This window comes from Carassius gibelio, chromosome A1 (genome assembly GCF_023724105.1).
Source record: "Carassius gibelio isolate Cgi1373 ecotype wild population from Czech Republic chromosome A1, carGib1.2-hapl.c, whole genome shotgun sequence".
NCBI classification, from domain to species: Eukaryota; Metazoa; Chordata; class Actinopteri; order Cypriniformes; family Cyprinidae; genus Carassius; species Carassius gibelio.
Window position 1 is genome coordinate 31,470,799 of NC_068371.1, and position 24,643 is coordinate 31,495,441.

The 24,643-nt window shown below is 36.3% G+C and overlaps 1 protein-coding gene and 1 long non-coding RNA gene across 3 annotated transcripts; both read left to right on the top strand.

Moving 5' to 3' along the window:
- Window positions 1–970: 970 nt before the first annotated feature.
- Window positions 971–8,904, top strand: LOC128030208 (CMRF35-like molecule 8). Of its 2 annotated transcripts, XM_052617705.1 has the most exons (9): window positions 971–2,006; window positions 2,330–2,370; window positions 2,458–3,836; window positions 4,241–4,463; window positions 4,542–4,862; window positions 6,351–6,473; window positions 6,554–6,658; window positions 6,923–6,975; window positions 7,060–8,903. In XM_052617705.1, exons 4-9 carry the CDS (start codon window positions 4,415–4,417, stop codon window positions 7,414–7,416), a joined length of 1,008 nt encoding a protein of 335 aa, XP_052473665.1. In that variant the 5' UTR covers window positions 971–2,006; window positions 2,330–2,370; window positions 2,458–3,836; window positions 4,241–4,414; the 3' UTR covers window positions 7,417–8,903. The 2 variants fall into 2 exon arrangements, with proteins under 2 accessions (XP_052473665.1, XP_052473742.1); XM_052617782.1 differs by lacking the exon at window positions 6,351–6,473 and having other exon boundaries at window positions 7,060–8,904.
- A 7,561-nt stretch (window positions 8,905–16,465) lies between these two features.
- Window positions 16,466–16,894, top strand: LOC127940434 (uncharacterized). Its single transcript, XR_008148963.1, has 3 exons — window positions 16,466–16,576; window positions 16,679–16,723; window positions 16,825–16,894. It is a non-coding gene; the product is annotated as an uncharacterized LOC127940434 (long non-coding RNA).
- Window positions 16,895–24,643: the final 7,749 nt, after the last annotated feature.

Consider the following 24,643-nt stretch of genomic DNA (forward strand, 5'->3'; position numbering starts at 1 on the left):
TGCAAAAAACTGTAAATGGCTGGCCACTGTTTATGTGTGTGTGTGTGTGTACTTTGGATGGGTTGAATACAGAGCATGGATTCTGAGTATGGGTCACCATACTTGGCTGTATGTCACTAAATAAAAAAACGTACAGATTAAGGGGCATTCATATTTTAATGGGATCCCTCTGTCATGTCACCAAGGGAGTGAAATCATACGCGCTCGTTCTCTGATGCTTGCAGAAAAAGTCTTACCAAAACAGTTACTGGGTTCACCTTTTTCACTTTTCATTGGTTGGTAGATGCACCAGGGACCTGATTATAGCATGTTAAACCTGGAAAAGTCTGATTTTCATGATATGTCACCTTTAATTATTCTGTTTAAGTAGCCACATCATCTCACAGAAGGATTTATTTCAAACTCTCGACTGACGTTATGGAGTGTGTTTAAAAAGGTTGAGTAAAAAAGGTTTCAGACCTGCCAATCTGTATGCATTTTGTGTACCGGCTATGCATTTTGACCTCAAATTACGCTGATATGATTTCTGCCTTTTATTTCTCTCCTAGTAGCCTATAGTTCATAGTTTCAGTTGAACAGAGACGCGATGTTTAATGGGTTTGAGATGTGCTGTTTTCCTTCATGCATAACTTACATTTCACAGGTATATTCTCCATCTAGAAATGTTAAAAAAGCAGTGGAAATATTTTCATTTGGCTGTCAGAAGTGCATGAGTTTCTGCTTTAGCGATTCTCCGCTAATCTCCACAGACTTTATTTATAACGAGCACTGCATCTCTGAAAAGCTAAAGTAAATAAATGTGACATACTATATGTAGATTTTTAAACCTACAATAAAGTGTATTTATATGATAGTGCTAACTGTAAAGTGTAAAGGGTTAATCAGTTTTGTAACTTTAACTTCTGCTTTAAAAATATATATATATATATATATATATATATATATATATATATATATATATATATATATATATATATATATATATTATTTTTAGATTGCAATGTTACAATGTAATGTGATTTAACCTTTTGCACATAACATATGCCTACATGCTTACATTCACTTTATTTGTTTATTCCAAATACAAAATACCAAGATATATAGGCTACTGTATACCGCAAATCATCCAGAAAATACAGAGATATGAATTTTTGCTCATATTGTCCAGCCCTATACAGAACTGGGGTTTTAATGAAAGTGTAATGGAGGTTTCTTTCTTTTTTTTAAATAGCATTAAATAATAATAATGATAATAATATTAACTAAACAGTTACAGTAAACAGTAAAAAACTGTAAAAAGTAAAACTTTAAACTTGTTTTGCTTTCAGAGGTGGATGCTGCTGTTTGGGAATGCAGTCATTTAGCAGTTTTGGGAGGCATTTATACAGAAATCTCTCGATTCTGATGCAACGCTTCAAACTGCACATTCAAAGCAGGGCGATGGAAACCCAGCTATCACAAATGATTTCCTCAATTTCATCTTACAATTATATCGTTTGCGATTACAAATGCGATGTTGCATAGCTTGTCAGTGAACTACGGCTCTGTGTAGTAAATGCTGCTTTACCTGAAAGCAGGCGATGGAGATTCACTGCTAACCACAGAACCAGCTTTACTGACAAAATCTGCATGATGATCATGATTAATGAGGATCATTGCTTTGTTACAAAATGCATTCATTGACTACATCTCTCAAAGTTCATGAATTCTTTTCTCACTCAGACACAACAACTGACAAAACTCTTTGTACAAACAGGCCAGTTTGCACATGCTTACATACTGTTTCAAAACTGTTAAACTTATGTTCAGAACAATAACATAATACAAATAATGACAGTCCTAGTGTGTAACAGGTGATGTCTTGCACACCGATGATGGCTCCATCATCTACATCTCTGTTGGGTTAGTCATCGTTCTGGTCATCTTCTTCCTGGTGCTGGTGCTGCTGTGTTTGAAGAGAAGCAGGAAATCACCAGGACTTACTCAATCTGGACTTCCACAACAGGGTCAGATTTAGACTCTAAACACACACACACACACACACACACACACAAACACACACACACAGTAGTTCTCTTAACAGGGATTTTCCATAGACTTGTATTGTTTTTTATACAGCTAGTTATAAATAAAATATTAAATACTGACAGAAAACATTTTGTTTTTGCAGTCTAAAAATAAGTAATTTAATAACAGTTTTATTAACTTTCTTTTTCATAAGAAAACTAGGCCTATTTCAAAAGGTGGCGATTTGAAAGGAAGAAAATAAATGTTACTTTCTAACATTTTCTGTTTGATTGTAATGTTAATTCTCCTCATGTTTTGACAGTCTCCGTTGTGCTTCTTCCTTTGAATGAAAACACTGCAGAGGTGAGTGATGATAATGATGATGATGATTTATATTTATGAGCTGCCTAAAACACAAGTGTCTGGAAGATAACACGAGTTCTTTTGCAGGACTTTAACGACCACAAATATGAGGAAATCAACAAGCTGCAGCACAAGAACAAAGACATCACATCTGTCTACATAACAGCAGATAAACCAGAAGATCCAAAGATCTACACAACAGCAGATAAACCAGATGTTTCAACGATCTACACAACTGCAGATAAACCAGATGTTTCAACGATCTACACAACAGCAGATAAACCAGACGATCCAATGATCTACTCAACAGCAGATAAACCTGATGATTCAACGATCTACTCAACAGTAGATTGACCAGATGATCCAACCGTATGATGACTTTACTGACTGCGTCTCAGATTTTAAGAAGAAATTTTGGATAAAGAAATCCCAGATTTAAAAAATACATTTTGGATAAAATAAAGCAAGATGTTAAGAAGACATTTTGGAAAAATCAGCTTAATTGAGAAATCATGTCCTCATCTACTTGACTTTGCAGAACAGATGTAGACAGTCACTCATTGGACTCATAAAGAGGTCTAACTCAATCTGACCTGATGACATCATTATCACATGTCACAGCTGATTGGTTTTCTCCTGTATCAGTAGCCAATGAGCTCGCTGCTCAACACTCAAATATATAACTAGTGCTTGTCATAGCAGTTGTAGTTAGCGAATTCAACATCTAAGATAAGTGAATGCTCTTCTAATCCATAGTGCTGTGTGTATTGCATGGCCTGCCTAACTGAATAAAAAAATGAGCAACCATAATCAAGTTTTAAACTAAGTGTCATGTTAGCAGTTTGCATTGTGTGCAGGGGCGAATAATAAGCGTATTATCAGCAGCATTTATCATGTGTGTTATACAGCTGGAGCAAAACACAGTTTAGAGCATATGCAGTCGATGTTAGCACACACCGATAGTGACGGACTTGAAACGGGTTAAATGAAATAAGCATTCTTGTGTATGTATTTGAACGTGGGTTCGCCATATGCATCCGCGATTATCCCTGTGTTCACATTTGTTATTTTTAAGGTTGATGTTTTTATTATGAAGAGTGTGTGGATAATTTCAGCTGCACACAGCGTCAGAAGCGTGTGCTTATCACAGTCGTATCAATGACAGTGTTGCTGGAGATGCTGAAGATCTCTGTCTATGGCTGTAACCGTTAGTTCAGAGTGAAATGCATTATGGATTGCATTATGCATTATGCATGCTTATAATGCATTATGCTTGTTGGGGGGTGTTTTGTCTTGTCTTGGTGGTTATTTCATGTATGTAATATTTGCAGCAGTAATATTTCTTACATGCTCTTTCTTCTCTTTCTTTCATTGTCTTGTACATCACCATGTCAATCCCGCAGAGAGCTGTCATGACACAACTTCACCTCTGTTTTAGCTGTTATTTCTTGTGTGTTTCTTTTCAGGTAAATGTGACCGCTTAATTAATAAATTACTTAATAAGAACTGAATGATGAAGTGTGTTTTCTGTGGTTTCGTCAGAACTGAATTTATCCATGTATGAGAATGTGGAAATCAAGGGTTTTCTCTAAACACAGAAGATGGGAAGTAAAGTGAAATTGTGAGAAGTATATTGACTTCACACTTCATGATACTATGAAGGTTTTTTTAATCCAAAGGCTGCGAGTGTAACAAAGAGGAAGCTATAATGCGTTACTGATTACAGTCTCACTATGGCTAAGTGTGTAAAACATGATGCACAAGTGTTTGTCAACACATATGTACTTTGCTTTCTTCTGCTTGTTCTTATTTAGTTCATGCTTTTTTTTTTTTTTTTTTGGACCTGTGTCTCTGTTTCTCTCTGTTTCAGTCTAACTTGTACCAGTGACGCATACAATGGCAGAAGACAAAGGAAGAGGAAGTCTTTATCTTTTCACATGCATGATTTACACACTGCCAGGAACCACCTGAAACACACACACGCCAAGAGAGAGCTTCAGACCTGTGTAAAACTGAGTCTACTAACAACAGAGAAGATCACTGAATGAGAAGAATGAAGATCTTCTGGACTTTCACTCTGCTGATGATTCCTGGTAATAAACTCTTGAAAGCAATTTGAACATCATAAATAATATAATAAAGTGTTGTATTAAAATGCTGGTTTGTTGTAGGTGTGTTGAGCTCCATCAGTGTGAGAGGATATTCAGGAGGAGAAGTCAACATCACATGCAGATATGATAGAGAATATACAGAGAAGAACAAGTATTTTTGTAGAGGAGAGTGGAAAATAACATGCTCTGAACTTATCAAGACTGATAAGGAAAACAAATGGGTTGATTCTGGAAGATTCTCTCTGTTTGACGACACAACAGCAGCAGTTTTCACTGTGACCTTCAGAGATCTGAGTGAACGGGATTCTGGGACGTACTGGTGTGGAGTTAAGAAACGAGGACCAGATCCTTACACTGAAGTGAATCTGATCGTTGAATCAGGTGAGTAACCCAGATGCACTTTAACATGAACATCACAAATTCTGTTATTTTTAGCAGCTGGTTTGATTTAAAAAAAACAACAACAACAACACATATGTGTTTTAGAAATTAAGTAAAGATAAAGAAACTCACCTTCTGCGGTGAAACACTAATATTTAGTGCACATATCATGGTGAAGGACAATGTCAGCTCTAAGCCTGTCACATTTTCTGTTCTGTGTCTTGTTTTGGACTTTTATATTATAGCTGTAGTACCTTAATTTCCTATTTCCTGTCCTAGTCTGTCTGTAGTTTCTTTGCTAATTAGTTAATTGATTGTTTTCAGCCTGATGAAGGTATCCATAGTCATGTCTTACATAATTAAGGTGAGAACAAAGATAAGAGGGGACTGGATCATGGAATCACTGGAATGTGATAATAAATGTGACTGTTCTAACAGTTGTATATGTACTAGAGAAATATGAAATAGTTATAATATTAATATCAACATAATATAATATAATAAAATACTGTTTGTTAATTATAGTTGTAGGTAGTGTTGTCATGGTACCAAAATGTCAGTATTCGGTACCAATACCAGTGAAAATACACGGTTCTCGGTACAAGATTCGGTACCAAAGCAAAACACAAAAACACAGTTATTAAAAAATGCTGTGCACTCTATTTGTGTCGACACATATGCACAGTAATCCTCTGCCAGCAGGAGGCGCTTGTAGAGCAGGAGACAGAGGATTCCCTGGTAACAGCTGTAATCAAATAAGCACTGAGACAGTGCTAATAAACGCTGCTCAGGGATTACATAAAAATGACATCCATAACTTTCTGAAGACAGCCGGTTTACTTCAGAAATGGTATAAAAGTGGTATAAAAACACCCGCACTGGGTTTCGACTGTGACAGAGGCAGTGCTCATGTCTATTCAACGAAATCAAAGTCTTTTGGAAAGTCTAATTGTGGCGGTCAGTTTTGATATTGTGTTGTTACGCCACAGTTAAATGAATTTATGGGAAACACAATGAAACTTATCTGCTTGAACTCTTTCATTTGATCGGGGTGTCTGTCTTTAAGTGTTCTGTTAGTTTGGTGTTTCCTCCTTTTGAAGTCGCCATCTCTGTGCGTTCATGAAGAGAGTGCATCTGCACATCTTTCTGATAGCACATCAAGAACCGGGCTGAGCGTGTACTCGGTAGCACAGGTACCTAAAAAACCTGGTACTCTAACATTAAAGTTATTATTGTAATTATTATTATTTTTGTATTGAATTGATACCAAAGTACTGGGTCTTTTGACAACACCAGTCGCAGGTGTAGTGAGGTGAGATGTTTGCTTTTTCTGTGTGTCTGAGTGTCTGAATTTACAATGAACAAATGTTATTATAATATATAAAATTTGTGTATAAGTGTAATATATATATATATATATAATAATATTATTATATATATATATATATATATATATATATATATATATATTTTTTTTTTTTTTTTAAGGGAATAGCACATATCGACCACCGTTGGCATCATCACCATCATCATCAATCACAGCTCCACCTGTTTCACTAAATTCCCAGCCATCAGCATCTGATTTAACACTGAAATCTCCATCTGTCAAAGGTATTCTGATGTATACATTAATATTCACTCCTTTACCTGCAGGCATCAGAGAATCAGGCTCTTGTTGTGTTTTCTCTCAGGCTCGTCTCTGATCATCGGTGTGTCTGTAACTCTGCTTCTACTCATCATCGGCCTCGTTTCATTTATAGTGGCTCTCTGTAAGAAGCATCAGGCTCGAGATAAAGGTGGGTTTGTCTTAAATCAAATTAACTAGTTCCACGGCTTCCTTTGGATATCATTTGTTACCCATATATACCTTTGCCTGAGTGATTTGTTAATGAGAATAATGTTAAGGGTTGTTGGCCATTGAATGACATTGTTGTGTGATGAAAGAGTGGATGGAAAGATGTTGTTCCCCCTGCTGGTCACTACTGATATATGTGAAATATAATTGAATGTGAGGTATTATTATTATTGCTATATTTAATCTAGTATATTTGTTTTTACAGACCCTGAGTCAGACTCTAAAAGGTCTGCACCTGGAACAGAAAAAAGTGAAGAGGTTTGTGAAATCAAATAGTTTGACACACGTTTGAATGAAAGACCTTCATCAAAAGCTGTTAATAATTTCTCATTCTTTTCTTAGGTTCCTGAAATGCCTTACATTTATGAGGATATTAAAGACACCAGGCCTCAAACTGACTACAAAACTGCCCCATTACCCACAAACCCCTCTGATTCTACTAAAACGGTCTATGCGACTACACAATTACCCACAAACCCCTCTGATTCTACTAAAACGGTCTATGCGACTACACAATTACCCACAAACCCCTCTGATTCTACTAAAACGGTCTATGTGACTACACAATTACCCACAAACCCCTCTGATTCTACTAAAACTATTTATGCGACTCCACAATTACCCACAAACCCCTCTGATTCTACTAAAACGGTCTATGCGACTCCACAATTACCCACAAACCCCTCTGATTCTACTTAAATGGTCTATGCAACTCCACAATTACCCACAAACCCCTCTGATTCTACTAAATCCATAGACATCAAATAGGTAGACGCCCCATCGAACACTACTGCCTATTGGCACGGTCGAGCTGTGGAGCCGCCATCTTGGATCGGTCACCAGCTCCACTCAGTCTAACTTGTTTGCCAGGAGCAATGAGCTGTCCACACATTTTATTAATCATAACTCACTGAATACCTAACTGATTTTTTGCTGCAAAGGTCATTCATGTAGCTATGATACAGGACACATGATTCAGCATATTTTAATATTCATAGTAGGCTTAACAGTTATATCATATTCTGAAATAAGATATAAAGCGACAAGACATCCAAAATCAAAATATGTGATGTCGGATATAAGGTAATTTAAGTCACACGCACAAGAAGTCACAAGAAGCAGAAACAGATAGTTGCAGTAAAATAAGATATTTTAATAAGTTAAATAAGAAACTATTTATAATGATTTGTGACATAGTCTCTCTCTCTCTCTCTCTCTCTCTCTCTCTCTCTCTCTCTCACACACGTCATGTGTATACATTGCTTCCTGATATCATGTGCGCAAACACAAATAACAATTATGTCCGGTCGAACAATCTATGAATTAACTTCAGACTTCAGACTAGGACACCTAATGCTATAAGTAAGTTTTGTGCATCTAACACGTGCTTTCAAACTTCTTTCTGATCTGAATAGTAAGTTATGTGGAAAACACTTGAGTTGAGAGAGAGAGATACATAGTCAGTCAAGTCAAGTCACCTTTATTTATATAGCGCTTTAAACCAAATACATTGTGTCAAAGCAACTGAACAACATTCATTAGGAAAACAGTGTGTCAATAATGCAAAATGATAAATGTTAAATGCAGTTCATCATTGAATTCAGTGATGTCATCTAATGTTAGCTACCTACGATCTCAGTACAGTACTATCAAAGATCCTTGCTCGTTCTCAATTCTCTGGATTTAAGGACAAAATACAACCAATAGTACAATAGTAATGTTAAATCTTAAATGTGAAAAGTAATCCGCCGGGCCGTACTTGCGATGGTCCGCTGATTAGAACAGGAAAAAGCTGCACAGTGCTCTGGGATCTTAACTGCTGCTATGCAACGAAGCTAGGGGTACAACCGGTATAAAATGGTGGCCACAAATCTCAGCGCCCAGCGGCCAATAGAGCATCTACCTATGTGATGTCTATGACTAAAACAGTCTATGCCACTCCACAATTACCCACAAACCCCTCTGATTCTAGTAAAATGATCTAGACCACTCCACAATTACCCACAAACCCCTCTGATTCTAGTAAAACGGTCTATGTGACTCCACAATTACCCACAAACCCCTCTGATTCTAGTAAAACGATCTAAGCCACTCCACAATTACCCACAAACCCCTCTGATTCTACTAACGCTGTTTATGCTAAGAAGCTCATGTGCACTCCCAGCAGGCACAGTACATCAATGTGACGTCAGGAAGACGTTGGACTCCAACTAATCCAACGTCAGTCCGACGTCATATTTTGGTTGAAAATGAAAGTTGGGTTGACGTCTAAACCCAACTTTGTTTGAGGTCAAACTCTGACATCAGACAGACGTTGAATTTTGGTTGGAATAAGCACCACACTGCAACAAAGGGTGAAATGCATGGCAGCACATTAAATATCTCAAGATCTCAGCAGAGAAGGATTAAACAACTCCATAAACAGCATCACCAGCTTCACTCATTACTAACCAGACTGACTTTATTTCTGTTAGACATCTACAAAAGCTCTTATTGGAAATTAACAGAGGTTTAATTCTAATGTGTTTAATTTCCATAACAGCATAACAGTTAAACACCATAACAGTGATTAGTGTTTCCATTAGCTGGGCTCTTAACACTTATTATATCTTTTGTTTCCGCTGTGACAGTTGTGTGTCAAGCACATTTGCAGCATCAAAGAAAGACAATGTGACATGAGATCAGGTGATGGCTGTTATCTGTTAATGGTTTTATAATCATAAAATAACCTGATTCACTGATGTTTTAACATTCATATTACAAACTCTGTGTTTCTGTCACATGAGATCCAGTGGTGTTATAACAATCAGTTAAAATCTTTTAAACATGAGTTCAAAAAACTTAACCTATGCTGACACACACAGACATCAACAATCAGCGTATGAATCTCAACAATGGTGACATGCTTCATGCAGCAATGCATGCTGGGAGCCATGAGTTTTATTCTATGGTGGCTCCCAGCATGCATTGCTGCATGAAGCATGTAACCATTGTTGAGATTCATATACTGATTAATGATGTCTATGTGTCTCAAAAGAATTTTCTCTCAAAATGTATTCAAAAAAAAAATCAGAATGTCAGATCTGAAGGAGGAAAGTATTGTTTCTTGAATATTGTTCGTTAACAATTGGGTCAATCACAAGAAAAATTATCCTCAATCATTTTTCATCATGATAACTATATCACCTTATATTTGTTCATGGCCCCTTTTATAACAAGTTATGTGCTTTGGTAAACACTATTACATGACCCACAAACTTACTAAGCCAAGAGTCAAACTACCCAACTAAAGCAAACACTGATCACAATAATGGTGATCAAACATTTTCAAATAAAACATCAACATCTAAATCTCTGTTAATTCTCAAAAATAACTTCTGTAGACGTCTGACAGAAATAAAGTCAAACTGTTAAGTAATAAGTGAAGCTCGTAATATGTGTACTGCCATGCATTTCAATGTTTTTTATGATTTTTTTTTTTTTTTTTTTTGTGGGGGTGTTTATTCCAGCCAAAATTCAGCATCTGCCCAACGTTGGAGCTTGACGTCAAACAGTCGTTGGATTTAGACGTCAACCCGATTTTCATTTTCAACCAAAATCCAACGTCTAACTGACGTTGGAGTCTACATCCTGTGCCTGCTGGGCTGTTAAAAATCGCTGTAAAAAAACGGCCAAATTTCGACAGTAACATACTGTTTTTCAGTAAAACAGTGCATTCTGGGTAATATTCATCGTTTTCGAGAAGTAGCCTGCTGCTACACTGTTAAAAATCGCTGTAAAAAAACGGCCAAATTTCGACAGTAACATACTGTTTTTCATTAAAACAGTGCATTCTGGGTAATATTCATCGTTTTCGAGAAGTAGCCTGCTGCTATATATCGTAAATTAACAACGTTCAAAGTCGACACTCAGCGGCTGTGTTTCAAATCACACCCTACACCCTCATTCACTATTCCCTACATGAGTTTACTAATATAGTCCACCTGACAGAGAGAATGAACACTAATGAGTGAATTCAGACACTGATCAACAGCTGCTGTTAATGAGTAGAATCACTGAAGAAAAAAGAAACAAGACAAACACAAGAACTACAACTGACTTCAGCCACAGCCTTAGATGAAATCAACTGAAGATTTAAACAATCAACAAACAGCTTTATCAACTTCACTCATTACTAACCAGACTGACTTTATTTCTATCAGATCAGAGATCAGAGATCAAAAGATCTTATTGAGAATTACAGAGATGTAGATGATAATGTTAGTTTCGTTTAGCATCACCATTGTGGAGATCAGTGTTTGCTTTAGTTGGGCTCCTGACCCTTGACTTTTGTACTTCAACTTTTGTTTCATTGCTATATTTGTATCTTCATGATACATCTATTACAGCAATAATAATCTTGATGATCAAGTGATTATGACTGTTTCTGTCAGGCATGATCTACTAGACTGACTTGTTGTTATTATAGTTAAATAATAATTTGGTGTTGAAATATGTGAGTGAATAACACTTTTATTTTGTTTGTTTCTTCAAATTTATAAGATTGAACGGTAATGTGATTATCTGGATATGGATTTTTGAGCTTTAAATATTTTGGGCAGCAGTCCTCACAACACTGAAAGAGAGACATCAACAATCAGCATATTAATCTCAACAATGGTGACAATCAAAAGGTTTATAAAACTCATCCATGACTCCCAGCATGCATTGCGGCATGAATAAATTATGCCACTGAATTGTTCACTTATTTTCTTGAATTCTTATGTGCTTATCATTTTGCATTTGTTTTAAGTCTTAGTAGCATGTGTTGTGATGTTCAGAACTGATCTGTTTATTTATTTTATGGATTGTCACCATTGCTGTGATTCATACGCTGATTCTTGATGTTTCTGTCTAAATTTCAGCAAAGGTTTTTGTTTTTTTATTATGAGTGAAATTTTCTTAACAGTCTTTTATAACTTATGGCTCAGCAGTGTTCCTTCTCATGCTGTAGTATCAATAAGAGAAGAGACATGGGATTAGATCAGAAATAATAGCATTTGTTCTTGTCAATCTATAAACAACAATATCAGATTTTTTTTCTTCTGTGTACTTTTGTTTTGCTATAACAGGTTCCAAAGGCGCATTGTTACAGCATGTAAAAAAAAAAAAAAACTTAATTGATGAAAAGTCACGTTCAAGAGCCCAACTAAAGTAAACACTGATCTCCATCATGGTAGTGAAAAAAAAACACCTAAACCTATTTAACTCTCCATAAGTTCTTCTGTAGACATCTGACAGAAATAAAGTCAGTCTGGTTAGTAATGTGAATCTGGTGAAGCTGTTTTAGTAGTTGTTTAATCAGATCTTGAGAGATTTGATGTATTCTTTTATTCAGTTGATTTCATCTAAGGCTGTGTCTGAAGTAATTTGTAGTTCTTGTGTTTCTCTTTCCTTCAGTGATTCTGCAGGTGTTTATCACTAATGCTCAATCATCAATTAATCACATAATTATCTCATTAACTTCACTGATTCAGTGTTACTCTAACACTCTGTAGTGTGCACACATTATAAGTGTTCATTTAAAACTGAGGATTTTCTTGTGGGGTTTAAAGGGTTAAAGATTTAAGATGAAGAAAAAACAGCATGAAACATAATTTAACAGTAATAAACTGTAATTAATTTACAGGAAACAAACTGTAGAAAAACAGTTATTTACTGGCACCCCTGCTGCCAGTAAATGACTGTTTTTCTATTGTTTCTTGCCGTAAATAAATGTTTGCCAGCAAAAAAAGTGTTTTTCTACAGTTTGTTGCCGTTAAGTCAAGGAAAAACAGTAATATACTGTAAAATGTAAACGTCAGATTTACCAAATGAAAAAAAAAGTTAATTTAACTAAAATATTTGTGAAAATCCATAGAAAAAAAATTAGGCAAAGTCATACACTGATAATGAGAGTAAATACTGAACTCGACTGTATTAATGTGTGTTTGCACAAGAGAAATTGTTTAGTTTAATGTAGTTTTGTTGTTCACCATTGTGCTGTAGAGTAGAACCTGTGCTTCAGTCAATGATGAGCCACAAATTCTGATCTTCTGCTGCTTTATATAAAGACAGTAAATGTGGAGTCGCTGATGCAGTGGTGATCTCTGTGTTAAGTACTTCAGCACATACATGTGTAATACAGCTGACAATGAGCTGCAGTGATTTGAGTAAAAGTCATGTATTTAGTTACTTTATTACTGCACATTAAGTGTAAGAAATATTCCTTCTCAGTGGACTCAAATGAAATAAGTTCATAGTACTAACATCGTAGGAATGCTAGTTTAAAAACTCGAACTGTTTGAAGCAGTGGGAGTGGAGTCAGAAAATTACTGTTATTTTAACGGCAAAAATTTTTACAGTGTGGTCACATCATTACAGTGAATAAATGTTAGTGATTGGCCATTTCAGTTTGTTGTTTTACCTGCTGATGTTTTTACCTTCTTTGAGTTGGAAAACTCAGCACGATGTGTTTTATAAATGTGAATTTACTGATGCAGCTCTTGAAGGTTAGTTTTTAAGCATGTAAGAAGTGTCACTTCATCAGACTGTGACTGTAAATGTGATTGTGTATGTGTGTTAAATCTCTGCTGCTGTCTCTCTCTCTCTCTCTCTCTCTCTCTCTCTCTCACTGACTGTTTCAAAGAAGCTTAATAGAGTAAAAGCTGATCCCACTATGCATCAGTGACGGGACAAAAACAATCCCTGGGTTTCCTGTAAATAAGGGTTTAATTGAAGATTAAATATCCTTGTCTGCTTGACTTTGTGGAATAGAGTGGACTTTTTTAAAGATGTTCAACCTTTGCAGATTTTTGTAAAGTTCACAGATATTTACAGCTGTATGTAATATTTTGGTCATCACTGATGTTATTAGTGCATTATTTGTTTTATTCATGTGAAAAGCAGGCAGTGGCTCATCTTATCACATGGGTTTACAGCTTCATATGTTTTGTATAGTTGAACCACATGGCCGGGCAGCTGCTCTACACTGAAGTTACATACAGGATAAACTACTTTGATTAAATGACAAGGAAACAAACACATAAGAGTTTCACAGCTTCGGACAACGGTCTTGTCTGTGTTTAACAGGATCTGGATTCAAATCATGATACAGACGAATCTACATCTGGACAGATTAATTCATGTGTAATATTCAACTCTATTATTCAATATTTTTATTTAATGAGAAACTTCTGTTTTACAGCTTTACTTCTGCTTTAGTGATTATTGGCTCCTGATAAATTGCTGGTGTGTTTTATCATTTGTTTGTATTTTCTCTGCTGGCGAATATGTCTGCTTAATGAATAAAAATGTTATTTTAATTGTTCAATTCAATTCAAGTTTATTTGTATAGCGCTTTTTACAATACAAATCGTTACAAAACAACTTTACAGAAAATTATGTTTCTACAATACTTAGTAGTAGCTTCTGAGAGTTGACTGTCAGTTTGTGCAAGTTTGACAGGATTTTTAGAAACATTAATACAAGACGTAGTCACCCAGACGATGAACATTATTAATATTATTAATTAATAATTATTATATGATGCAGTCACACTTGTTGCAATATTTGTTAGTTCTGTTCTGTATTGTAATGCATTGTAATTGTATTGTAATCGTTTACCTAAGTGAATGATCAAGCATGTTTTAAAGTGCGTGTGTTTTCAGTAGTTTCTGCAGAACTGAATGAGGAAAATGAGGGTTTTATTTGAATACGGGAGAAGGGAAGTAAAGTACAAAGTATGAGAAGTATGTTGTTGACCAACTTCTTCATGTCACTAATGAAGGCCACAAGGGAAACAAAGAGGAACTCATGGAGCACAGAGACAAAGATGCAGCAAAAACACTTGATAAGTCAACAGTTCTACATTCTGCTTTCATTAAAGTATGTTCTTTCTTGTTAATGCATAGTTTTTGGGATGTCTCTCTCTCTCTCTCTCTCTCTCTCTCTCTCTCTCTCTCTCTCTCTCTCATGCTATCAGTTTTGGTAATCTGGTGCACAAATTATATAATATAAACCTGTTTTCGGATTTAAATTCAGTTTATATTCTCTGACCTCGCTGACAGATATTTGCTCTTGTTTTAAGCATAAACCTTTGCTTGATTTTAAGATTTGTCATATTGTGTCTCAATAATAAATGCATATTGATTTATGAATGTCATGAGACAAGTCGAGTCAGCCTTATTTCTGTATATTTCTATATTTGTGAAATATGAGGCCAATTCATCTGATCTAAAGAAGCTCTAAATAGTCGCGCTATTCTTGGTGCGCAATTCATGTCAAAGTGCAAATGCTGGCACTAAAATACACTTTATTACACAACATGAAGTTCAGAACAACTGAAGATGCAATAATAGCTTAAATTAAATTCAGTTGTCATAGTTATTACCAAACCTGGAGCCTGTGCATATATTCATGCACAAATGGCTAAATGAACTTCACATTATGCTGTTTTATGGCAATGGGATGTCCAGTTTACATCCTGACACTGTAATCTCTACATTCTCGTTGCACTGAGAGTTTCTGATGTTTTGATCCGCTGTTCTCTCAGAATGACTGAAGCTGGAACAGAAAACAGTGAATCAGTTGGTAAAGTCAGTGTGTTTGATGATAATATGTTTGTAGAGTGTAAATATCACCATAATCTTGCTGCAACGTCAGAAAACCTTGAGATCTGTAGATAGTTTTTCATTCTTGTGTCAGGTTCCTCAATCATGCTTCATTCATGAGAAAATTGCTTTAAAGGGACAATAAGTAACTTTTTTTGGTATTTTATTATCTAAAATCAATATTTTTATTCATAAATATGCCCTCAATGGTGTACAAATACCTATGCCAATGTTTAAACTAATCCTCGTAAATGAAGAATTTATTATCTTTATATACATGGGACGGGTAGGTCGACGGAGGCTTCCATGTAGTTCCGCCATCTTGCAAAACTATAATAGCAGAGAGGGACAAAAAGTACTAAGCCAACGCGTTTCCACAGCGCGTTTTCGGTCAGAAAGGCGTTTGAAACTCCACCGGCAAGTTTAAAAGTCTGGATTGCATTCTTATTATGGACCATACATATGCCGCACCACAGGAGAAGAAAACATCGTCGCCAAAACAGTCAAAAATAGAACGTAAAAGGAAACGTGACCGTAGATTACAGAAAACAAGAGTTAATGTCGGGGAAGCTTTTTCTAGGTGGAAAGAGCTAATGCTGGATAAAGATTTCAAAAGAGACGCTGAAGTGGCCAGTTTTCTTCTCGACGGGTAAGTCAGTGTTACAATCTATATTATAATATTTTTTTTCTTTGCTTGGTTGTTATTATATAGATAGACGAACATTTATAGTTAAAAGTTAAACAGGCTATTTGATGAATAGCAGCTATTGAGTAACTGTTAATGTAGCGAAGGTGCTAAAAACTAGATTTGTAAGTTTTAGTTTTTGTAACCCAGAAATTCTATAGAAATATTTTAATAGAGCATACAATTTTTCTTGCATTGTTTGCACACCTAAGGCTACCAAGTTAATGTTATCTGACATTTTCTGTTATTTATCAGTTATACTGTGTCCTCGCATTGAATAATAAAGAAGCATACCGTAATTCAGTATCTTAAGCGTATAGTGTTATTTGTGAACGTTGAAGAGGGTCAACAACTGCTGGAGTCAATTTTCTTTTTTTCTTTGTAATATTAATTGGTCAATAAACCTTGATCTGATTTTCCCATCTGATTTGTCCAGTTATGAGAATACCCTTTGGATTAGGAACACATCAACCCCCCTCAAGGCAAAACGTTCTCAAGTGGCAAATGCTCCAGCATTGTCAAGCATTTCCAGTGGAACAGATAGGTAAGTAAGTCATTCCATGGAAATTATTCTGTAATTGTTCAGGTTTCATATAAAACTTATATCTACCTATACTTCATAGTGTGTTATCATTATTTATTTTAGAGATGAACATATGAGTGCACCGAAAATTGAAACCCTTGAGCAGAGGTGACCCATAAATCTTTTTTTTTTAGTTCTTTAGTCTGTGTCCCTTCACAATTGCATGTTTTCATCTGATACATGTTTTAAAATATCCTTTATTCTCTTAGTATGCATGACATGAGTATTGTTGAAGAGGAGTTGAATGAAAATGCCTTCAATGACCCCATGAACAGTGTGTAAGTGGGCTTCTATTCTATTCTATCTTTGGATTTTTATTGAATTGTTTTTATTCATTCCATTTTTTTTTATCTTACAGGATTGATTGGGAAGAAGAGGGACCCTCACTTCATGGAAACCCGGACGACAGCTCTGATGAGGAATACCTTCCAACAATTTCATTGCGGTGAATTATTTATTACTACTTTTTACTTTGTTTATGTGTTGAGTTTTTACATTTAAAAAAAAAAATCAGTGCTATTTTGAAATCTTTTTATATTCTTTTAGTTCACACTGATGTTTCGGGTGATAAATAAGATCATGGTTATATGGCAACAAATAATATAAATAACTTAATTTTTCTGTGTATGTTTCTTGATTTCCTGCTTTGCCAGAATGGGTGGTGCACTGAAGGGAGCACAGGTAATTGATAATCTGCCAACTATTGGGATTGATGAGACCGTGCATGATCTGCCTGCCCCTGAAGTTCCTCTTGATGAGCCCTTGAGTCATGAGCGGACAATTTTGCCAGGCCCTCAGAAGGTCCTCAGTGAGGATGACATTGTTGGCGTCAGAGCAGCAGTGCTCTATGAGAACTGCTTGAGGCAGCTTGTCACATTTTTAACTCTGCCCGTGAAAAGATGCACTGGTGTCTTGAGGACTGGTTTGGTGTGTGACAGTGTTGCCCCCTTTTCAACAAACATCGCCACCAAGGGCACTGCAATGAGTGTTGAATGGGTAAGCCTTTCACATCACATCAAAATGTATGGTAACAGACAGCACTGTATATGCCTTATGAATTTATACTGCTACCCTTATCTTACCAGATCTGCCCCAATGGACACTGCCTATGGCGGTGGAACTCACAGCCTGTGTTGAAGTTTGACATGCAGGCCGGGGACTTTCTTCTTTCCACAAACATTTTACTCTCTGGAAACAACTACACTAAAGTTGCTCTCCTATTTAAATTCATGAACATGCGAATGGTAAACCCTAGCACACACTACACCATCCAGGAAACCTACTGTGTTGACCCTATTAAAGATTTCTGGGAAGAGAAGAGGTCTGAGGCCATCAGCCGACTAAAAGGGAAAGATGTTGTGCTCCTAGGTGTGTTTATTTTTATATTTGACCTTCTTCTACATAAAAAGTTATGGTACTATTCAATTAAACTAATTTTGCAATCATCTATCGTACAGTTGTTGTATTTTTAAATTACCTTTTTTTTTTTCTTCAGGGGACGGCAGAAATGTATGGAAGCATATGGGTAGCATTATTCAATTTGGGATGTAATATACAAAATGACAATGTAATATGTAAAATGGCAATGCATTTCTGTATTTACATTTACATTTTCCAATACATTTGTGCAACGTTTGGTGCAAAATGAAAACGAAAATGAAATTACATAATTTTCATTTTCCATTTCCTACACCAGTTTTAATATGTAAAATGAATATTAATTTTAACGCTTTATAAGTTGCAAAATTAAAATGAAAATGTATTACAGAAATGATTATATATCTCTAACATGTTCAAGCAAAAACTGTGGCAAAATGATCCTTTAAATGCTATTTTTCTTAAATGCATTAACACTCACAGTCAAGACACTTACGATTGCATTTTCATTCAATGTCCCGCAATGAATGTAGCAAAATTCAATGTGCACATTGAAAATGCATTCCGAGCCGATCAAGTGTCCGCCCCCTCGCGCCACGTCAATCACTGCGTGAACAAGGCGGGGCTTGCAGAAGGTCAGAGACTCAAGTCTCAAGAAGAGGATTCAAGTGAGAGAACATGGACAAGACAGTTGGTCCGTGTATGTTTTGATGATTTCGGTTTATGGCTTGAATATTTCATTCGCACTTGTGGGCGGAGCTAAAACGCAGCTTTCATCTGATTGGTCGAATCGGATCGGTTTTCATCTGACAGCCTTCAGCTCTGTCTTTTTATTCTTTCAGGCAGAATAAATAAGTCAGGCAGAATGAATAAAAGTCAGTGCGAGTGAAGCACTGAAATGTCTGAAACTACACTCACTGTTAATTAGTATAATGTTTGAATCAGATGTAGCTGGGCACATAATTCGTGCTGCTGAGACCTGCAAATTATTTCTAGGTTGTAGTCATAGACAGTAAAAGAAATGGACACAGCGACCCCATTGGAACTCAATTGAGACAAATGAAGCCCGGTTTTAGCGTTTTTTAGCACTTCCGTTTCTGACGCGCAGACTCAAACGAAGCTTGACGACGTCAGCAACCTGTCTGGCAGATGTAAATCTTCTAGTAGCTGTGCGTGAAAACGGCCATCGTTAATCTTGCAGAGACGGCGAGCTTGAGCGGGGAGTTCTTTGGTGTGAGTGAGCAGGAGTAAGTATTCTGATTAATTATTTTGTATAGTATTTTAAAATGTAACGACAGTACGCCATATTAAGTTAATTGCCTGCGAGCTTCTCCTCCTGTCTGTACGGTAATGCGACAGAGAGCCGAGTGGTTATGACGCAATCGTTAGCCTATTTTTTACAAAAACTGTTTATACGGGGCCATAATGTAACATAGAAGGTAATGGAGCCCTTTATACATTGTCGTGTATCTTTAGAAATAAATAATGGACAAACAGAGTCTTTAAACGCCTCAGATGTAAAGTTATTCGCTGTCAAAGTGACGCCAAAATGAATGGGAGTCAATGGGAATGCTAACGCAAGTGAAGTTCTGCTACAAGATGGCAGCCCCCACCCGACTTCAACTTCCGGTCGAGTTCCTTGCCCCTTGGTTGTAGTATGGGCTAGTTGCATATCTCCGCCATCTTGGATTTCCGGTCTTGCGAGTGTGTGCGTAGATATTTCCGGTTGTGCTTAAAGTCAGTGCAGAGAACTGGAGAAGTCCAAATATTACCTTCTATATGTTTACAGGATTTATAATATCACTTCATATGCAAATAAGATATACACTGCTATTATCACTATACTACAAATGTTAATTGAGCCAGTGGATTTGAAACTTGTCTATGTTTGGGTCTGGTAAATGAATTAAATACACTAATGTTCACTACTGTTCACGAGATGAAAGTTGAACTCATGGTGTGTATACACAGCTATATCATGTATTTTATCTTACCAAATATGTAAATGTACAAATTACTTATTTCTCGAAAATGTTTGCATTATTATTATTTTTTTATATATATTAAATATTTACCTCGTGAGACGTGGGCTGCGATTTATCTTCAGAAGTATCCATTTCTCAATTGTACATATACATCAGTCTGTTTCATCGTTATTTTCACAACATATTTTATCATTTTACACAGTAAAAAATACGTGACTAATTTTAATATCTGTTTAATCTGATAATTAATGCAAAACAATAACAATATACATGGCTACTCATAGACAGATAATGATTTATGCTGCAGATCTTTCACAAAACAAATAAACAGATAAAAACGCACATGAATGCAAACAGCGATCTTTTATTTAAGGCAAACCTACCATAATTATACTACGTTTAATTGTACAGTTAGTTATAAATTATGTTATCAAATAAAGTTAATAAAACATGCTTTATCAGAAATCTCTGTGCGTCTGACAGTCAGAAACATTTATCTTACATAACAGAACAAAACCAGCTCTTCGAAAATGAAAAGTATTGCATATTTGAGTGGTTTGTGTTTGAAAGAAGAAATCCCTGTGGACTGATTAACCTGACCTGACGCTGATCCGCATAATCAACAGAAGAATAAAGCAATCTCTGCGTTGTATCTTGATGAATTTCCCCACAGAGGTACGCAAAATATAGGGAGGATGTTTCCCCATGTTTTTGATATACCACTATCCGCTGTTAAATTTGAAAAACATTAATTATATACATCTAGCCAAGTTTCGTATGTAAGTTTCCCTTACAGTCAAGGCGAGCGTCGCAAGACCGGAAATAAGTACGCACACACTCGCGTCGCTGAAGCTCACCGGCGCCATCTTGTGCACCTAGCCCATTGTATGAATATTGTCCCACTGATAAATACAGTGCAAATAGTTCTCTCTCTTTGGATAAAAGTGAAGTGGAAATAAAAATCAATAATAGACTGAACAGTTCCATGTCTGTAACATTTACCACTCTCATCTTTTAAGTCATGTTTAAGTGTGACATTAATAAATAATTGAAAAAATTAATATAGTTAAATTTCTAAATAAAAATAGTAAAATTAGCTCTATGCTGCTCAGTGCTCCTGTAGCCTACCCCAGAGCGCCCTCTCGCGGCTGTAGACGGTAATGTTTTCTCTTGGTCCTGAATAAATGTAACTTATAGTCCAGTGCGACTTATATATGTTTTTTTTTCCTCGTCATGGCGTATTTTTGGACTGATGTAACTTATACCGAAAAATACAGTTAACATTATTATTATTATTATTATTTATGAGAGTAATTGACACAGACTACAACTTAAATGTTTCACCCAATTCAGCTCAGATCTTCAGACTCTTCCGACTCGTGTTGCTTGTATAACTGGCCAGACTTACCTTCCCAAAAAATCCTATTTAATTTTATTTCATATATTTAACTATATTTATTTCCACTTCACTGTTATCCAAGGAGACAGAACTATTTGCACTGTATTTATCAGTGGGACAATATTCATACAATAATTTAACGGGGTCTCTTGCAGGTCTCAGCAGCACAAATTATGTGCCCAGCTACATCTGATTAAAATATTATGCTAATTAACAGTGAGCGGTGGTTTCAGACATTACAGTGCTTCACTCGCACTGATTCTTATTCTGCCTGAAAGAATAAAAAGACCGAGCTGAAGGCGGAGCGATTCGACCAATCAGATGAAAGCAGCATTTCAGCTCCGCCCACAAGTGCGAATGAAATGTTGAAGCCATAAACCGAAATGATCAAAACGTACACGGGCCAACTGTCTTGTCCATTTTCTCTCATTTGAGTCTCTTGACCTTCTGTAAGCCCCGCCTTGTTCACGCAGTGATTGACAGGGCGGGAGGGGGCGGAGATGTGATCGGCTCGGAATGCATTTTCAATGTGCACTTTGAATTTTGCTACATTCATTGCGGGACATTGAATGAAAATGCAATCGTAAGTGTCTTGACTGTGAGTGTTAATGCATTTAAGAAAAATAGCATTTAAAGGATCATTTTGCCACAGTTTTTGCTTGAACATGTTAGAGATATATAATCATTTCTGTAATACATTTTCATTTTCATTTTGCAACTTATAAAGCGTTAAAATTAATATTCATTTTACATATTAAAACTGGTCTATGAAATGGAAAATTAAACTTATGTAATTTAATTTTCATTTTCATTTTGCACCAAACGTTGCACAAATGTATTGGAAAATGTAAATGTAAATACAGAAATGCATTGCCATTTTACATATTGCATTGTCATTTTGCATATTACATCCCAAAATGCTACCTATATGCTTCCATAGAAATGACTCACCAGGGCATTCTGCCCAATACTGTAGCTACACAACCATGGAGCTTGATTCTAAGGAAATCATTCATGTGGCCACTGTAGACAAGCGGCAGACCAACTGGAACTCCAATATCATGGAGAAAGAGGGTTTTATCCAGACAGTGGACAAGCTTACCCAAGAGATAAAGGTAGTTGAGTTCTGCACGGACGCTCATGTCCAGATTGGAGCCCTTTTGAGTAAGTGGTCATATTATAAAATGTTTGAATAGAAATATTGAATTGCTGATTGAGACACTTGGGACTAAAATTATTACATACTTCACAGACCCAGACAAAGGCAGATATAAGGATCTGAGAATTCACCACAGCCTGGACATGTGGCATGGTGCCAAAAATCTGTGCAAAAAAAATAGCAATCGTAAGTTATAACACTAATCTAATTTATTAATAATGAATTGTACCTTCCTGCATGTCGATGGAATAATTTTGTTATGTTAGATCTCCATCAAAATATTTAAAAGGAATAACTTCCATTGTTTGTGTTTTATTAATCATCATAAAGCAGGAAAGGTGAAAGGACAGTCTCTTCTCCTTCACTGGCTGAGGGATATAGTAAACCATTTCTGGTGGTGCTGCAAGACAGCAGAAACATTTCAGCAGTTTCTTGTAAGCAGTAGCAATGTTATAAAAGAAAAAATGGTAATAATGCCATGATTCAAATACTTGTGATATGATAATGTGTTAGTGTTTTTTTTTTTTTTTACTTTCCTCAGGCACTTTGGATTGGAGTTCTGCATCATGTTTGCAACAATCACACATGGGAAACAGGAAGCTGCCAACACGACCACCTTGAAGACATTCAGGATAAAGAGTGGATTGAAAGAGATTCCAAGAGCCATAAAGCACTAGTGGAGATTGTCCTCAACAAGCGCTGGCAGAAGGATGTCCACAAGTATCTGCGCTTCAGGTAAAGTGTGGGGACATGACATTTAAAAAGAAATATAAAAGTGCCACAAGTCATGTGTGGGTGGTTGTTTTTAGGGTCTATTTTTTTTTTTTTCAGATCGACAGCACATCTGGAGTCATTTCAGAATCACATTCTGATGTATGCCAGCAAGCGCCAGGCCTTCACTCCCCGAGTGTATGACACAAAAGTTGTGCTCGCAGCACTGCACTACAATTTTCACCGCGAACGGCCAACATACAGAACGGCTGAGGGCCATCAAGTGTATGTCAAACTCTCATCCAAATTTGTTGTATTGAAATAATTGCATATTCACAATATAAATTATGTATTCACAAGTTTGACAGTTTGTTTCTCATAATGACTAAATGACTTGTAATAATTTTCTTTTGGGAATTTTAGTTACAGGAAGAAGTACAATAAAAATGCAAGGAGATATAGCCTTTACGCCATAAAGTGTCAAAAATCATATGATTACATCAACGAGTTACAAGCAGTCTTGCAAGGGAGGGTCACAAGCGGAATTGGGATGCCGCGAAAGAGGTCCCTAAGAGCAGACGACCCACCACCGACATCCGAGTTGGTACATACACAGGTCAGCAGAGGTCTGGGTAAGTGTCAAACATCTACTTGCCCTTATTTTAGCCCATTAACTTAGCCTCAAACTGATACTGAATGGCCTGTCTAATTGCACGTCTTTCACAGGATCAGCCTTCCATGCTGTTTCCAACTTGGAGACAGATTGAGATATTGTTTTGCTGATATTTGAGTTGTAAATGCATAATCAAAATTCATTGTAAATAAATCTATATTTGTGTTTTCAAACAAACTTCTTTTCAATCTTTTTTTGTATCAAATAGTATTTGCACATAATTTTGAGTTTTTTTCTCTATCCCTAGTGTAGGGTAAATACAGCACAGAGAATCCCATTAAAAAGTGTTTTATTGTTTAAAATAAAGTTTGAGGTCAACAGAAATTCAAAGAATACAAAATATATAAATCGATATAACCATTTACAATATTTACAAAAATGTTATTAGATCCCTGGAATGTAGCCGGTGTATTGTCCCTGAGGGTCTGGGAATTTTTCCCTAGTCCTGCAAACACAGCAGCTGGGAATGACTCTCCTGTTCCCCTGTCCTAATGAGCCATGCTGCCAGAAAATAAAGTGTCTGTAAGCTGCATGTCTGTATTCCCGGTTGTCATCACCGGGCTCCCTTACATTTCCAAAAGCAGTTAGATCCTCCCGGTACTGCCTATGTATCCGCAGATATCCCTCATCCAGGCAGTATTGTGTAAAATGAGGAAGGAGGCTCACACAGTGGGCAGGGTCTTGTCCACAGCATTTCCGCTCCCTGTCGGTCGGCATGTCTCTG

Bases quoted from the DNA above. Each gene is read 5' to 3' on its own strand.
- LOC128030208 (XM_052617705.1), top strand. From the start codon at position 4,415: ATGAGAAGAATGAAGATCTTCTGGACTTTCACTCTGCTGATGATTCCT. The intron at 4,464-4,541 runs GTAATAAACTCT...GGTTTGTTGTAG, and splicing joins CACTCTGCTGATGATTCCTG to GTGTGTTGAGCTCCATCAGT. The intron at 6,976-7,059 runs GTTTGTGAAATC...TTCTTTTCTTAG, and splicing joins GAACAGAAAAAAGTGAAGAG to GTTCCTGAAATGCCTTACAT.